The 18,858-nt window shown below is 37.4% G+C and overlaps 1 protein-coding gene across 2 annotated transcripts in view; it reads left to right on the forward strand.

Annotated features, from left to right (window-relative positions):
• The window catches only part of FTSH11 (FTSH protease 11), a 201,345-nt gene that overhangs the window by 133,511 nt on the left and 48,976 nt on the right, over positions 1–18,858 (forward strand). For both annotated transcript variants that reach the window (XM_089792463.1, XM_089792462.1), the window contains 5 exons: positions 1,683–1,808; positions 1,954–2,034; positions 13,032–13,161; positions 13,350–13,498; positions 13,685–13,966. In XM_089792463.1, the coding sequence (XP_089648589.1) occupies positions 1,683–1,808; positions 1,954–2,034; positions 13,032–13,161; positions 13,350–13,498; positions 13,685–13,966 (768 nt within the window). The remainder of the gene's footprint in view (positions 1–1,682; positions 1,809–1,953; positions 2,035–13,031; positions 13,162–13,349; positions 13,499–13,684; positions 13,967–18,858) is intronic.

The raw sequence follows: 18,858 nt of genomic DNA on the forward strand, positions 1-18,858 counted from the left end.
GGGCGATGTAACTATTGTCTAGAGATAAAGATCTCTATCGTAGCTACAATTTCCAACACTTCCCGAATTGATTGGTCCTTTTAGTCTCCTCAAACGAAACCCTCTCCCATTTATATTCTCCAATGTGACAAAAAGGCACACCTCTTCATAATGTTCACAAGCTTTCATGATTACAACCATTTGTCGTCGTTGCTCCTTTGATAGAGTCACTTCCTTATCTTCTTTTTGTTCATTTCTTCTTCCCTTAATGCTTCCTTAATTGCTTTGCTCCATTCTTTCTTCCTTCCTCCTTAGCTTCCCCATTCAAATGAACTCCTCCCTTTTATATGCCATGTTTGAGGGAGTCACAATCCTTCATTGCATTAAACTTAATTAACTTGAATTATAATTCATTATATTTTGTTTTTGATTGGTAATATATTATATTTTGTTGTTTTTATATATTTTAACTTTTATTATTATTTATTATTAAATCCTATTTCAAAAAGGGGATATTACAATATAAAGTGGTTAAACTTTGGGCCTTTATCTTTGTTTATTTGGACTCAACATGTAGTCCTTATTGGCACCCAGTGCAGAAATTGGGGTTCGTAAAATTCTAGTGTAAAGAGCTCTCAAAATTTTGAAGGAAGAGCACTTCACTTGATGTTTGTCTTCAAATTTGAAAAAAAAGTGGGTAGAGAAGTAGGACTGGGGTTCGTAAAATTCTAGTGTAAAGAGCTCTCAAGTTTTTGGAGGAAGAGCACTTAACTTGATGTTTGTCTTCAAATTTGAAAAAAAAAAGGGTATTGAAGGAGGCGAATAACAAGTGCTTTATGCTGAGGTAGGAGTTGGTAGGTGCACAAGTAAATTATTGAGGGCATAAGTGACTTGCTTTCATATTTTCGCCCTTTCATATAAGGAATTTCCAACAAGATAGTGTAATTTTCAAACACCATAGTGCTAAGATCACATTTTTAGTATTTTACCATCTATCTAATTCAAGAACGTTCTCAAACCTTCAAAGTATCATTTTGGGGCTGTCGAGAAATCTTGTCAATAGAAACGAGTGCTCATTCGAAAGATGTTTTATGCCCACCTAAGCAAAAAGTAATGAGCATTGTATGGAGATTCATCTCAATAGGGTTGTCATTGGCAGTGCCAAAACACCTAAGATCCTCTAATGCCAACACATGTATGGAAAATGTAAAGACATTGCAATAAAGGATCACATCTTTGAAAGCCTTCCGCAAGGAGTGGTGGAGAGAGCTAGCATCTTTGGAAATTAGTAGGTCAGGTTTAACTTCTATAATTACTAGTTTAGTACCGTCATTTTTTGTGTTTAATTTGTAAGACCAAATTTAGCATGCAATGTTTCGTAGTTGGGTCAACTTCACATCTTTTATTGTACTAGATTTATCTGTATAAGGAGCCCCATCCTTTGATCCAAAGATATGCTGCCCCGATGATGGATTACATGGTTTGATCTGAAACCCATTGATTATAATTGTTCCATAAATTTTCTGGAAAATCTACATTTTCAATCATCTTATGTGTGATATAAGAAAAAATTGTATTGCTAAAATTGAAAGCATACACGTATACACAGCGCAAATTGAAATTTTTAGTGTTAATGTCTAATGTTTGAAGGGTCAACATGCAACATTTTCCTTTGGGGAATATGACGAGTGTTTCTTCTGCAGGCACCTTGCATTGTCTTCATTGACGAAATTGATGCTGTGGGTTCTACTCGAAAGCAATGGGAAGGTCATACCAAGAAAACGCTTCACCAGCTACTTGTGGAAATGGATGGTTTTGAACAAAATGAGGTATTATTCATCATAATGAAATCTTATGTAAGAATAACCATGAGAATAGTGAAATATATGTTTCGAACAAACTTAGGTAGTAATCATGAAACCTGTAATCAGTTTTCTAAATGTACATTTGTTCTTTGTATGGGTCATTGTTTAGGGCATTATATTGGTGGCTGCAACGAATTTACCTGAAATTCTAGATCCAGCTCTGACAAGGCCAGGAAGGTTTGATAGACATGTGAGTTCTCTTCATAGTACGTTACGTCTCATTAAAATTTTAGTTAGTATTTTTTTCATTTCCTTGTATAGGGATGCTTCTTCCCATTATGGCATATATGAGTGCAGTTTGCTTCTGAACATTTATTTGTAGGATAGTATCTTATTTACCTTTACCGTTGGATTATGGGGCTAGGAACTTAGATAATGTGTGATCATATTCTGAAGAATCTCATTCATGTAAGTTGACAAGGAAATACATCTGTATATACCTTAATGTTTATGGGCATGACACTGTGTGTTTTGTCATTGTGTGTATAATTTTACTTGGACATCTAAATAGTTTTGTAGATGCTAGTGCTTTTAGTATTATTCATTGGTCTTGAAATCTTCAAATTGCGCTAATAAAAAGGGCCCTTGACCTTCTATAATTGTGTCACAAACATATTACCTTATTTTAGCAATGCAGTAGTCTTGAAAATTCGAAGTACAAAATTTTTTTGAAGTGGTTTTAAATTATAATTTCTAGCTTCAAGTCTTAGTATTTTTCTTCCTTGGCTGAAAATTACTCAAAAATGTTAATGAGTTTGTGATCTAATTTTTTTTGTAAATGTCTCCTCAAAGGATGAATCACCTTAAGTTTTGGAAGTATTGAGATATTTGACACACGCACATGTGGTTATTCATTTGTATTTATACACCAGGGTACACTGTACATGCATGTACACATATGCACATGAATTTTTAATTACATGTTACATATCCATACATTTACCTGTTCAACAATAGACATTTTGCACACTGTACATGTCTGTACACATATGCACATGTATTTTTAATTACGTGTTGCAGAGGTGCTGGGTAGAAATTTTCAGAATTTGAGAAATGGCAATTCTATCAAAGGAGTCAAAGTTGCTTCTAGGCTCCCCCCTTCCACTCACCAGCAATTCATTGATGATACTGTTCTCTTTGGGGAAGCTTTAATTTCTGAAGCTAAGAGTTGGAGATCTCTGCTCTCCTCTTATGCTACTCTTTCTGGTCAGCATATTTAATTTCCAAAAAAGTAAACTGTTCTTCAATGGTATCAAGGAAATCCAAGCTGAGATGTCAAAAATTCTGAATTGCAAATCTGCTTCTCTTTCAGATACCTAGGGAGTGCAAAGAGCTTATTCAAAACACAAAGATTTGGGGTTATTTCAAGCGGGAGGAGCTGGACAAGTTACATTCTTTCTATGAGGGGTTTCAACAATCTGTTATCCACCAAATTTACAAACTCTTGGCATAAAGGCCATGTCATCATAGGGAGCATAACATTTGTGGTGACTCTGAAGCTTATTGGCAAATCTACTAGTTTGAAATGCATGAGTGAATGTGTTGAAAGGAAAAGTGCAGGGGACTACAACTGGTTTAGGGAGAAATTCTTTATCAATAAGAAGTGGATGGCTGTGAGATCTAAGAATGGGTATGATCGTTTATCTTTACCTTCTCCTTTCATTGTTATCTATCTCTGGTTAATGAAATGTTTTACTCTTGAAAGTCACTTCACGACCTATCATGGTTATCATCTCCCCTTGCTGAATCCCCTTAGACATGGTGAAAATGTTTATGTCACCTTCTTCCTATTCTCATCCCATAAGTATAGCATTACTAAAGGGGACAATCCTCTCTTTTGCTAGGGTCTCATTTATGTTCTTTACCAACATGTTCATTCTAATTCTCCTAGTGTGGTTTGTTGCATTACTTACCCTGAGAAAGACCAAGGGAAGCCCAACTCCTCCGTGATCATTGAAGAATTAGGTTCTGCCCCCCTAGAAGAAACTTACCCTAAGGTCCTTGCAAAAAGGGAGAAAAAACCCTAAGGATCCTCCTATCGAAAAAGAAAGAACTCTCTCTTTTGAAGAGACTCCGCCCTCTTTGACCCTAGTTAAAAGAAAAGCTGCCTCTACCAAGAGTAGCCTTGTTAACACTCCCAAATGCAATGTTGTTTGTAAAAACCATATTGTAGCCGAGGGGTTGAGTTGGTATCCGAAAGGTCACGTGATAGTTGAGTCACCCCTTTAGGAAGTATATGTACATCGTCTGAATGGATTTATGGATCATCATTGTAATTGGAGTTGCATATGTGCTTATATGAATAAAGTATATATATTCTGTGTTACATTCTAATCTATTAATGCGATAAGTATCTGCTTACCTTGTATAGTTAACATTTGGCATCGTTGCCAGTCGAACTCGGTGCAAAAGAGGTGTTATGAAGATTAATGTCAAATTTTCTCAATAGGGATAGGAATAAAATTAAAGACAAGGATGAAATATGCACAGCACGGGAAGCATTAATACTCACACAATAGGCAGAGTGCAGACAAAAGTTTCAGCAGCTAGCCGATGGGCACCGAAGTGGTGAAGGAGCACGGACAGAGGGAGTGCATTCACTTAGCAGGCCGAGGAGTGTCGAGGACTTGCTTGAAGAAACGCTCCAGAGATTGAATTTGGTAAAAGAGACAAGGGAGGAGTTCCTAAACTTGTATACGCCAAGGGTAGAGAATCCAAACGGAAGGGAAGGAACCTGCACGGCTTGAGGTGCCAAAGTGAGTGTGGGGTGAACTCTTCATTCGTGAACTCGTCGTTCTTGATACATCTGATGAACGAGTACAAGTTGAAGAAGACCTCTTCACACCACAGAGTAACGCCATTGTCTGAAGTAGTGCAAAGTGCACAACAGAGCAACGCTGGTTTGCAAAACAATGTGGGTATGTAGCAGAATAGCGTGGGTATGTAACAAGTACCACAGATTCAAAAGAAATTAGCAATGGCAAGATTGAAAGAAAAATTGCCGAAATTTAATGGCGATGGGAGGACTGATCTAGTTAGACATTGTAAAACATGTGAAACAATTTGGATTGCAAATGGTGTAACGGATCAGGATGACTGGGTCTAACAATTTCCGGCTACCCTACGGTTGTAGCGATCTATTGGTTTTCAGACACCAACCTGAAGAAGTTAACTACATGGCCAAACATCCAGAAATAATTCAAAGCAGAGTTCTGACTACTTAGAGATGATAACAAGATGGTAGCGGAAATCTATAGTACTAAGCAGGGCAAAAAGGAAACAGCCCGCTTGTATGCTAGGAGGTTGAAGGAACTCGTAGGAAAGATGGAAAGCCAACCAGTAGATGAGTTGAAGAAAAGGTGGTTCATTGAAGGGTTACAACCATCACTTCAGAAAAAGATGAAAATTTGTACCTTCAACATCATATGTGGATGCATATAACCGAGCGATGGACTTGGAAAGTGAACAAAAAAGGGGTAAAAAGAAGAAAAGTAGATCGTTGGACTTAGAAGATTCATCCTCCGAAAGCAACAGCAATGAGAAATCAAGTAAAAAAGTTTGGGCACTACTGAAGGACATGTTACGTATGATGGAGTTAAAAACATGAAAAAGGATCTTGGCCAAGCGAGAGAAGGGGAACTGTGGTGTACAGATTGTAAGGAGGGCCACACAAAGGGCTCCTGCTTGAAAAAACTATTCTGCGATATCTGCCAAATTGCGGGACATTCCACCAAGGAATGCTCGTTCAATATGAAAACAAAGGGACACTAACAGGTGCTACTAATGCAAGAAGTATCCACCTCGTGAGTAGGAAGGAATACAAACAATGACGCAACCTCAGGAGGGTACCGTAACAACAACCGATGTGGTAACAATAATAATAACAATAATGGAAGCCAACTTGGATATAGTACGATCCAAGTGGACGACCAATGATATAACGCTGGGTGTGCAACCTCTGGGGATACTTCCCCAGAGATTGTACTACGAAGGGAACACTGCAGCTATTGTGTAGGTGGTGTGGCCTTGGAGACCATGAGGATTCAAAATGCCCTAAGCCCAGGGTGAACCTGTTTAGTATAGAAACATGTGATGATGAGGAGACATTAGCTATTACTCGTGCACAAGCAAAAACATATCTAGTTGTGGAAGAGGAAAAAAAGGTTGCAGCAAGTGCAAGCAGAATTAGAAAAAGAAATGGAGGCTAAAAAATCACAAAGGACACTACCAACACCTCAAGGAGGAATCTAGCAGAACAAAATATCATACGATAGGTAATGCAAGTCGAGGTTCCTATGAAGCTGAATAACCTTCTTACAATGCCTCAGCTACAGACTGCAATCTTGAATATGACACCACTTTTGAAGGTGATGGAAGAGCCAGGAAAAGATACTCAAGGTGGAAGCGGAATGACTGCAACATATCCAATGCTACTTGCACTCACTATAGGAAGATGCCCTGCAGTAGTAGAAATGGGTATTCTTAGAACCATCCTCATGAACATAATCGTAGATGGAGGATTAGGAGTAAACGTAGTACCGAAAGATATATGGAAGTTGGGGGCAACCTACGTTATGGCTACCATATTTCAACTACTCACCGTCGATCAACACGGGATCAAGCCTTTAGGGACTCTAATGGCGCAACCAGTAACCATTGGGACACAACCATTTTTACTGAATTTCGTGGTTATACCATTAAAAAGAAAAGTGTACAATGCCATCCTCGGACGGGGCTGGCTAGTACAGGCGAAAGTAAAACATGATTGGAATCAGAATACTTTGTCCATGGAAGGAAAAGGTTGGAGATTTGTAATTGACCTACATACACAGATGGTAGGAGAGGAGACATCATCAGATTCTGAAGGCGAAGGAGACGATGAAGGGAAAAAATGAATGAAAACCAATGAAGAAGGAATCTTGAGATTGGAAGGAGGGTTCCACAATGATGACCTGGATTTGGTGAACGGCCTACTCCATTGGCAAATGGAGGACTATGAGCTCTTTCCGAGCTATAACATGTTAGGGGTCGAGGATGGAAATAAAAGAGAGGGAAATGAATTCTCGAAGGAATACAGAGAAGTGAAGGAGGGAGAGGCACAAATAGATGAAACACCAACACGTACATTTAGTGAAGACAAGCCTATTAAATATGAAGAACCCATAGTAAAGACGATGAACTTAGGGGACGAAGTTAACCTGAAGAATATATTTGTGGGAGATGTCTGGAATCTAGTTTTGAAAGTGGCAACGTTTAAAATATTTATGGAATATAAGGATGTTTTTATGTGGATGTATAAGGACTTGAAAGGGGTATAGCCGAAATTATGCATGCACCATATACCACTAGTAGAAGGAATAGTACCCGTATGAAAGTGGCCATACCGGATGAACAAAAACTATGCTGTACGACTATAGAGCAAGCAAGAACACTGAGTGATTTGGAGTGACCATATGGTAGTACAACAAAGATTAAAGTGTAGGGATGAAGCATGTTTTTGGATATTGTACAGCCTTTGGAGCAACCAGATAGAACACCATATGGCAAAATAGAAGACCATTGGAAGCACCGTACGGCTGGGGAAGAATAAAAGGGAGAGTCCGTACGAAGGAGATAAAAGAGTTATTAAATATTAGCAAAGGAGATAAAGGAGCTATTAAATACCGTACAGCCAACAACATCAAACATAATGTACAACCCAGCAAAGTCGAGAAAATAAAAGACTCCAATAAATAGACAAGGAACATATACCGTATGGTATTGCCATGTCTAAGGGTGTTGAGAGCAAGTCACTGCATGGATAAGGTAAAGTGTATACCATACCATACTGTAAGGATAAACATTTGTAAGGGTTCCTACCGTATGTCGAGAACAGAAGGTCACCAAGACATAAATCAACTGTATGGCCCACCTTTAGAAGAGAAAGTTGTGCACTGTACGGCACATGACAAGCTTTTCGTGACTATGTTAGTATAGAGGAAGAAGTGCAACCGCATGTATAGCTGTACAACAAGAAAAGTCAAGTGCGCATATGGAAGAAGTGTGTTGTACGACCACAAAACAAGTTATAAGGTCACCAGACGCAGAAGAAGGGAAACGCGTGCTTGGTTGAAACTCAATTTGTGGAGCTGTACCATTCAGCAAAAGGTTGTATAGTAGAGTTGTGATGAAGTGTAAGCATGCAACTGACCTAAGTGTGAGCAAATGATGCAACACCTTTGGAAAATTGGTTATTGATGTGCAAACACATATTTCTAATAAGGACACCGAGTCGGGAGATGGGGAAAAGACCCTAAATTGGTGGAGAGAAAGTATGACTAGCTCAGGCAAGAAAAGGTCGGCAAGACTGAAACAAATAGGGGAAAGGCCTAAATGTAGAAGGTGGTAAAGATGAAAATCAAGAAGTTATGGAGGGTGAAGTGGTTTACAAAATTGATCAAGAGTTTGTCCTATTAAACCCAGAAGGAACTGATTTTGATGATAAGGACTATGAAGTCGAGGAAGTGGAGGACACTAAAGAAGAAATGGAGGATACCTATATGACAAAAATAGAAGTGGACCTGAGGCTGGAAGTTATGACTCTTGAGAAAGAAAATTTGCTTGAAGCAGCTCAGGAGAACACTAAGGAAACTCCTAATTCAGTGCATAATTTGCTGGATTGGTTGGAAAATAAAATGCAAGGCTACATTCAAGCCCTGTAGAATAGAATTGTGGCTTTGGAACACACTACACCAGAGTTGGTCACCAACCTGAAGTTTGGAGCTACTGTGATGACTCTTTGTCAAATTCAATGAGAGATGAGGTAGAAGGCCGTGTTTGGCACTATCATAGGGAAAAGAAAGAAAGCTGGGAAGAACAAAGAAGGAAAGACCGTGGAAGAACAGAAGCAAGAAGGCCCTAAAGACTAGAGTGAAGACCTCAAACGCCTCGTTATAGACTGGGAGGCAATTAAAATTGCCTAATGGGTCTTTTTGTTTGTTGCTGCTAGTCCTTGGGCTTTGTTGCTTTATTTTGATATCTCGCCGACCTTGCTTAATTTTGTTGTTAGAAACTTTTTAATTTTGTAGATACTGCTATGTTTTTGTTTAGAAGCTTAAATGCTGATATCACCAGTAAAATGTTAGACTGGATGGATATTATAGTTAATGTTGATAGTTTTAGTAGTTTTAACTCTCAGAATAATGGCGGTTTATGATTATTTTCTCAGAGGGTAGTGCACTAGGCTGTAATGGCCAGTGCTGTGCTAGCTCCTTGATCGGCTGTGATGGCCCTTCTTTGTGCTAGCTTCTTGGTGCTTGGTTGTTTGTTCTTGGGTTCAGAGCCCTCTCCCTGCCTTCTTAATAGAAAAGAATAGACATTGTCAGAGCTATATGTGTACAAACAAATAACAATACATCACAGGAAATTATGAATAAAATCTTTTACAGGATATGCTCAACTATGGGAAAAAAAGAAGATAGTAAAGTAATCTCCATTCACAACCAAAGCAGGTCAGTTGGACTCTAAATTGCCCAAGGCTATGAAGGTTACTGAGCAATATAAAAGCTAAAGCTAAAGCAAAAGTTAAAGAGACAAGGGCCCTAGTCTCTGAAAATAACTATACAATAAAAGATTAAAACAATGGAAAAAAAGAGAGGGAAAGGCCTACCAACCCATATCCCCATCCCTAGTGAAGCACAGAAATGAGTAAGTCCAAAGCATACGACCAAGAACGGAAACATGTGTTGTCCCCTCTCAGAAAGGCTCAGATGGAATCAGCCCCAACTACCAGAAGACCAGAAGGGGTTTATGCAAGATCTGAATATCTATTACAAAATGGCCAGGGCTAATATGTCTCTGGTGGAAAATTGTAGAAGACCTTGCTAATATTGAAATCTCTGTCAAGGCCATTTACCTAGACATTGTACTGTAGTGTGGTACCATTAATTGCCATTGCATCCCCTCTAGCTGTTTTCAATGTGCTACAAATTCAGAGAATTGCTAAAGCATCACGGATTTGCCTTGTTTATTGGAGTTTGGAGTTAAAGGCTACAATTATTTCTTGTTTCCTGTAACAGGATGAGAAAATTCACCTCACTGCAGAAAATGTTATTTGCCAAAAGCAGAGGAAGAACTCAAGAAGAGAAAGACAAGAACAGAAAAATGCTTGGAAAAGTGGTTAGTTTGTGTGAATGACTACAGAATTGTTTTGTATGTTGTGTGGATGACTCATCTGTTCAGATCTCCATGAAAATTACAGCATCCTGGATAATTAATTTCTTCCGTGAAAATGACATGCATTTCTAGCAGAGTACATGATCATGCAATGTTTTTGATGCAATATATGGGCCATGAACTGAACATGTAATATTGTTACAACAAGCTTTTAACCATATTTTACAATTAAAACATAAATACTGAAGTGAACTTTTCTTTTTAATAGAGTTTAGAGGATAGTTTCAACTTGTTAAATGCTTTTCCACAATTTAGGATTCATCAGTTTCAGCATTGCATACAATCAAATACAATAATGTAAAAGATCTTGTTTCAAACAAAAATAGTTCTGATTCTTGTAGATCAATGAGAAAACAACGAAGAAATTGTTGAACAATGTCTGTAACATCTATTGAAACTATGGTTATAAATTGCACAGTTACATAATTGTTGGCAATCTGTCATTTTCTGAAATAAGAAACATGAATTTCCAAAGCAACAGGGGTGCATCCAAATCCTTAAGATGTATCCATGACAATAAATAATGATCTGATGGCTTGATATGCTTTTATGCATGGGGTAAGTGAGGTACATACCATTTATGGGATGCTCGTGTACTTTATATGCTATTTGTAGCAGGCATATTGAAGTGGTGGATACAATGTTAAAAACAAGAAAAACTAGAAAGGCAAAATATTGTAAATGAACTTCTATCATGTAATTATTGTAAAATATGTAAATGAAGTACACGTGATTTTGAAAATGACTTGCACCACATATTACTTTCATTACATGCACTTTTCCCCTACTCTTCACTTATTATTCCCTTTTAAGGGAGCCATTAGTGACAATTTTGACATCTCTGGCTGGAAAAGTTTGCACTGTGCTGCTTTTGGCACAGACAATGCCTGCTACTCTCTTCTAAACTTCATTTTAATTGTTTGCATTTCAAAGAATTTGTCACTTACACACAGTTCAATCTCATTTCTCGAATGAACATTTATTTTTTATTGTTTGATGCATGAAATATTGATGAAATCTGATATTCAGTATTGAAAAATACATTTTAATGTTTTCATTGTTCACTGTCACAATTTTGTATGTTTTATCCTTAAGCAGAGTTTTGAATCTTAAAATTTCTAATGTTTTTCTTGTTCATTTTGTAACGCATAGATAAAAATGTATGTTTTGGAATTATTACACACACACACACACACACACAGAGTGGAACAACCCTATAACTGCATCCCCATACTTATGTATCCTCTGATACCTATACAATGTGTTGGTTGCCTTTGCACCAAAAGATCGACCTATTAATGTCCCATACAACTACTTGAGTTATAGAACCCGGTAGACGTTTAACCCATGTTGCAAACCCAAATGTTGTGCTACACAACACAAGGAGACCTAGGGTGCACACCTTGGCAACAATCCATCCACCCCCCCATTCCAGTGCAATGTGGGGTTCAAATATGGACCTAGGCTCTGATACCAATGGTTGAAAGCACAAGACAATTGCAAATGGGGGGTGAATTGATTGTCCATAAGCATTTAAGAAATTTAAACTTTAAAACAGTTCCTGCAATCTTACATTAATCTTTTTTAATTGAAAGATGTAAATGTGAAAAGCACAACAACCATCAAACACATGAAACACTAGATTTATATGGAAAAATCTGTTAAGGGAAAGACCATGGAGAATATTATTCTCAAATATATGAAAATCTGTTAGGGTGACACCAATTAAGGCGAGTTTTACAAAGAAAGACTCACTGCCAGAGGCTCATTGCCAAAAGGGCTCACTACCACTGTCCAGATGGAGAAGGATAAAAGAGAATAGATCCACTGGTGATGCAATGCACAACAGCAACTCGACTGAAATATCTCTAGATACTTTTGGCTCACTGCTTTGGGTAGCTAGCATATGAATATCCATGCTGCTCTCAACCATGCCTAACAATGACTCAAACGTGTAGGGAGACGAATCTGCTTTCATACACCCTCATTACATAAGTCCACTATCGGCCGAGCAAGTATCTGAGCAAAAATCTTGAATTGGGTTGACACTAAAAATTCCTGCAGTGGAAAAGAACGAGAAATGGACCACAACACGCCTTAAATAAAAACAAAAATAGCATCATTCATGTTACATATCTTCTTGCATTTACGTAGACAAGTAATTGAAGTATAAACATCCAAGTTCGGCCAGACCTAGAGGAGAAACACCATCGATCTTTGGAACCACGTCTTCAAAGCCAAAAATCTTGTACCAATTTAAATGAATGAAGCTAAGGACATTAATAAGTCATTTTGAAAATCACACCATTAGAAACCACTACAAGGAGAAATGTAAAGCACACATTTCAGAGATAGAACATTAACAGTCACAGTCAGACAAATACTAATTCCACGGCACTTGAACAAATTTGCAACATAAAGAACATGCGAGGCAAATTTCTCAGCACCACTGCATGGAAAGCATGTTGACATTAATGCAACAGTGTGTTGACATCACTGAAAACCATACCAAACAACCATACTGAATCATCAGCTGTCCAAACTCACTCATTCTGCTCACCACTACAATGCAATGCACATCCAATAACTTGTATAAATTTGATTCCCTAACGTAATTTTTTTCTGTTTATACTAGTAAATTGTGCTGATTATTTTAAAACTATAATTTGCTTTTTGCTTAACACAATAATTTATTAATTAGTTTGGCATTTGGCAATATTTATAATATAAATTATTATCTTCTGCCATTCATTCTCTACCGAGTTAATATTTTATTGCTTGTTTATCTGCCCGTAATCATTTTTTGAATGCAGCTATATTTACCCTTTATTTATGCAAGTTTCAGTTTAGGAAATGTTACACAATTAGCATATTTAGGCTCATCCTACATCCTACATGTTGCATTGATCATTTGATTTGTTTGCTTCATCCTAATAAAATAATGATAACAAGCACTAGCATTTGTTTTCCTAGATTGTGGTTCCAAGTCCCGATGTTAGAGGCAGACAAGAAATTTTAGAGCTTTACTTGCAAAATAAGCCTCTTGCTGATGATGTCGAAGTGAAGGCTATTGCTCGGGGTACAGCAGGTTTTAATGGAGCAGGTCAGTAAGATTGCGAGTTCAGCTTAATCTACTTGTGGCCACTGTGTGTGTTATGCAAATATTTGGATGAAAAATTCAATTTGTGGTTATGTCTCTGCTCTTAAACATATGGAGACCTCTTCATGTCAACTGTTATGTTTCATCATGCTACTTAACATTTCCTTCATTTTGTGTCATGATTGATTCAGATCTGGCAAATCTGGTTAATATCGCAGCCATCAAGGCAGCAGTTGATGGCAGTGAGAATGTCTCAGCCAAACATCTGGAATTTGCCAAGGATAGAATAATTATGGGGACAGAACGTAAATCCATGTTGATTTCAGAGGAATCAAGAAAGGTAAGACAACTTAGGTCCTGCTCTTAATGACGTGACATACAGCATTCAATCTACAATATATAAGGACTTTTTTCTATATGCTACAAAAATATTACTTAAATTTCACGGTGATGAATTTTAAAATTATTTTGAAGGTTTAGAAACAGATGTTTCTTGCCAGAATAACTTGTCAATATAAATTTGCAGCTTACAGCATACCATGAGAGTGGCCATGCAGTTGTAGCATTGAATACTGCTGGTGCAAGGCCTGTTCACAAGGCAACAATCACTCCCCGAGGGGATGCTCTAGGAATGGTTACACAGCTGCCTGCAATGGACGAAACATCTATTAGTAAAGCACAATTATTGGCACGACTTGATGTTTGTATGGGTGGTCGAGTTGCAGAGGAGATGGTTTTTGGCTCAGATCACGTTACAACTGGTGCCAAAAGTGATCTACATACGGCCACTGAGCTTGCTCAGTACATGGTACAACTTCTTCAGATATACTTGTTTTAGCAAATTTATTTAATTAGAAATGTCTATATTATCTCCATTTTTTTCTAGCTATTCTTTTTCAAACTTTTCTATATTTACTGCTTAGCAGTGTGTTTCTCAGTAGCTTTTTCATTTTGTAGTGATCTCATGGTAGTCTACACTAGCAGCATGTGAAATGCTACAAAATATTTATCTTGAGCTATGACCCTTGTTATTGATTTTGGGTAGTGCTATATGAAGGTCATTAATATCTTGTGAAGGTGATTCTGAGTTGATTCCAGGGAAGTGTTGAAGGGTGTCTGATTTTCTTGAGTTGTAGGGACTCCTTTGCATCTCTGGGATGGTTGGGGGAGTCCTAGGGATTCCTTAGCCATCTTAAGCTTGTTGAGAACTCTCCCCAATGCCCCCTGTAGGGAGGATGCACTTTGGATTTACCCACTTGCAGCTGCCGATTGGCAGTGGCAGGCAGGATGATTTGTTTGTTTCCAAGTCCCTTGGGTATTCTCTTCCCCAAAACAACCCGTTTTGTTAAGGGGTCAAGCATTGAGGTGGGTCCCTATGGAACGCTGCATAGAACATATCTTGACTTGACTTATCAAATCAAGAAAGATTTACCAAACAAAAATAATTACTAGAAAGTACAATTATAGTCAATGAATAGGTGTGCTTTTGCAGTCTAGAGAATGAAAAGTTTTGCTAAGAAGTTAGATATTAGTAGACTGTGTCAACATGTTGGACTTTAGGATAAGAAGTTGTAAGAAGTTTACTTTTGAAGTCCCATGGTGCACATGGTTCTCAAATTGCTTTTATTTTCATCATTTCTCTGCTCTTATAAACAACATGACTATGAGTTTCTTTGAAGGCTCACAAGGAAAACAAATTTTCTGATGCTCATCATATTATAATTTTCAAGGCTTTATGGAGGATCCTTAATAAAGCAAAAATAGAGCTGAGTTATGGTCCTGATGCAATTAAGGGGACTTTCCTTACACACCCAAACACATACTTTGATACTATTGATGAAGCTACTACACCCAACAACAATAACACAACAGCATAGAAATTGCAAGAAAGAAATACTTGCTCTCAATTACTTAAATAAATTGGATTACAATATTCAGAAAGACTTAACAAGTTACCAACCATAGCCATAGAGGCTATCTCAGAAAAAATATTGGCAAGCTCTAATGTGAAGGATAATTCTTCTCAACTTTAAATTATCAATTCAATTCTGGATAATTCAACTTTGACTGACTAAACACCTAGCCCAAACCCCCAATTTATAGCATTTTTGTGTCTCTTGGAAATCCCATATTCCCTTTTGGTGGGCAGCACATGACCACCAAGAAAAGCAACACATAGCCAAGAGAAGGCCAAATATTGTGAGTTTCTTTATCTTCTGAAGTTGGGTGCCTAAGAGAGAGAACCCTCTATTAGCTTTACTACTCTACAACTTCCCTTAAGTGGGCGCCTACGAAAAACTCTTCTTTTACCCTCTGTAACCACCTCTTTGACAAGTGTTAACAAGTTTTCACTTCCCAAAGTGGATGCCAATGTGGGAAATTCCTCTGTTTATTTCATAAAGTGGGATGGAGAGCACCTAGATTTTATAATGGTTATAATTTAGCTCATGCATTCATATGATTCATTTCAAACACAATTCCAATAAAAATATGCTTATCAAACAAAATCTTGAAATACTCAGGTTGCTAATGCATTTTGAAGAGAAGATCTTAACTATTGTATAATTTAGAAAATGATATGAAAACCTGATCATTAAAGAACTAATGGTTCTAATCTATATATATTTATGCTGGTGATGATGATGATGATTTTTAATGTTCTCTAGACCAAGTTGGTCTGTAGGATACCAAGTGTATAGAATTAGACATTGCAGTTAGTTTGTATTCTCATTTTGAAATTTGATTGTCTTACTGTGTTGAAAACATAATGAGTTAGTAATTTTATTATAATTAAATTACCAGTAAACATAAATCTTATAACACTCAGGATGGCAATGCATTTGTAAGCTGTGTTACTGATTTGCCCCTTGGATTGGCTAGATCTCTGACCTGTATTTTGATTTGGTAATGCCTGTGAACTCCACCAAGAGATGTGTAGAAGACTGGGGGTTTGTCTGGAATGGATGGATCCCAATGAACCCACGATGAGTGCAGGCAAATTTGTTGATAACTAAACTCACTCAAAAAAACAACTTTATTTATTTATTTTCTAATCAGTTTTTATTCAATCCGTCACCCTACTGTGCATTGCACCTCTCATGTGGCAGATTGTCCATATGCAATTCATATTTGAGTATTTAATTATTATTTAATGGTCATTTAGTTGTATTTAGTTTCATTAAGTTTAGTTTATTTTTTTAAAATAGTCTGTAGTTTTACTGTCGGTTCATGATTGTTTCTTCTAGAAACATCGTCTTCTAATTGTCTATATATTGTAACTTTTTTTCCTTAATTAATTAAGCAATTACTATCACATGGTATTAGAGGGATTTTTTTTCGTTCTGCAAATTTGTGGAGAGCTGGGTCATTTTTTGTAGTTCGTGTTTTCTCCAAGTCGATCGGCATCTCTAATCAAGCCCTGCATGTCGCAAACCTGCTGCTCTAGCTTTTCTAGCTTGTGTCATCTTTCTCCTGCATGTCTGTCTTCTTCAAATGGCACATCTTTTCCACCACATCATGCATCTGCCAATTTTGCGATAAACACATGCTCCTTTAGTTGGTCTGCAATAAGTTCTCTGCCCTGATTTTTCTACGCCTTTTTCCTGCTTTTCAAGCCTCGTTCTTTTGAAAAAACACAGAGAGGAAACTGGCTTTTATCCCATGGTTCTGCATTTTGTTCTTGCTCGACAATGTTTCCTCCTGCAACACATGATCTTGCTCATGTCAAAGGGTTTCTTCTAATGCCATTTCTTTTTGCGGCTCTAGTTTACTCGATAGCTCTGTTCTTGTTTATCAGTGCTGTGTTTGAATGGATCTCTGCATGATTTCTTTTGCTTGTGATTTTCTGCAACCGACCTAGGGTATCACTTTTTTTGGCCACAGTGCGGACTTTTTTGTGCTGCTCCACAACAAGCTTCAATCTCCTACGACCTAGGGTTTACTTCAACTTTTTTTTTTCTGACTAAATTTTGGTATAAAAATTAAAGATTTTGCAATCATCTTTGTGTCCGGATTCGTGCCTCAAATTTGTGATAGGGTTCTGAGCATGTTGCTTTGCCTTGGGTTCTATTTCACAACATTTATTCAGTATCTTGATATCTGTGCTAGTTGTTTCTTGATATGATTTTGAATTTGAAGCTTCTGCCTTGATTTTTGTGCCTTCAGAAGGTTGTCTCATTTTGATCTTGGTATTCTTGAAGGCATCATTAACCAACATGAGATTGGAACACAATCAAAAGTTCAACTGTCACAACTATGACACTTGGAAATTACGCATGATGACAATATTTGAGTATCGCTGTCTTGATCATGTTGTTCTGATTACTTAGTCTTGTCCCATGGCATCAAGAAATAAACACGGCAAATATGATGAGCTCGACTGTAAAGTCATCATGCTCATTAGATTATCTAATGATCAATTAGCACAAGTGCCATCTGAGAAGATAGCTGTAGACATCTGGAATCTCTTGAAGGATCTCCATAAAACTCAAATAAAAGTAGTGTTCTTTCTAAAGAACTTACTATTTTTGATTATGATGGATGAGGTGTCCCTGCAAGAGCATCTGAGAAAGATCAAGGCACCATTACTTCCACTAGTGTTTCTACGAAGTTTCTTGATCTTTGCAACAAGCTTCTACTACAGGATTGGTGGGAACAATAGTTTGGAAGTAGCACTCACACGTCTTCTATTGACCAAGCCTTTACTGCTAAAGCCTCAAACAAAGTCAAGGGTAAAAGCAAGTCCACCCAATAGCATAACAGAAAAGGGAAACCTTAGAAGAGTCCTAAGAAGAATATTCAATGCAACTATTGTCATAAGTATGACTATAGGAAGTAAGATTGCAAGAAACAACTGGCTTTAGAGCAATCAAATGGAGAGGAATTCAGTAGAATACCCATGTTACTACACATTTTGATTAGAATGAGTCAGCCTTCTATACGTTTGTGGCCAAATGTCCATTTAAGTGTGTGAAATCATTTGCCTAGTACATGGACTCTAGCGCTTCTTAGCACTTCACACATTGTCAAGATTGGTTTACAGAATACACAACTTTCACTAATTCAGTGATCTTCGGAGGAGGCAAGGAGTATATTGTAGTTGGATACAACAATGTTCAAATTTTGTCTGGTGGGAGAAATTTGATATTTCTCAATGTATACTTTGTGCTAGGTACAAAGCTCAATCTATTGCCAATTAGATTATGCGTCGTTCTCCACAACTGGATGTCATCTTTAGTTTGCACAAGTGCAACATTTTTGATAGGGTAACTTGTTCTACATTTGCTTTTAGTGTTGAGGATCATGATCTTTATAGACTTATTGATACTAGTTTCCTAGGAGCATGCAAAATGGAAACCAAAATTTCTTCCATCACCAATCTCTGGTATCAATAGTATGGGTATCAATAGTTAGTTTAGGAGGGCCTAGTTGTTTTGTTATCTTAGATTCAAACTTAAAATCATGGAGTTTGTGGAGATTGTCAGGCTAGAAAGTAGCACCAAGCTTTGGTTTTAGATGGTGACACTTGTAGAGTATCCAAAGTCTTGCAGTTGGTTCACGAAGATGTATGTGGATTGATGAAGGCTACATTGGTCACTGGATCTAGGTTTTTATTATTATTTGTTGATGATTTTAGTAGAAGAATGTGGGTGTATTTTTTAAAAGACAAATCACATGCACTTAGCATGTTTCAAAAGTTTA

The sequence above is a fragment of the Cupressus sempervirens genome, chromosome 7 (genome assembly GCF_028749045.1).
Source record: "Cupressus sempervirens isolate cs-2001-9-10 chromosome 7, ASM2874904v1, whole genome shotgun sequence".
NCBI lineage: Eukaryota > Viridiplantae > Streptophyta > Pinopsida > Cupressales > Cupressaceae > Cupressus > Cupressus sempervirens.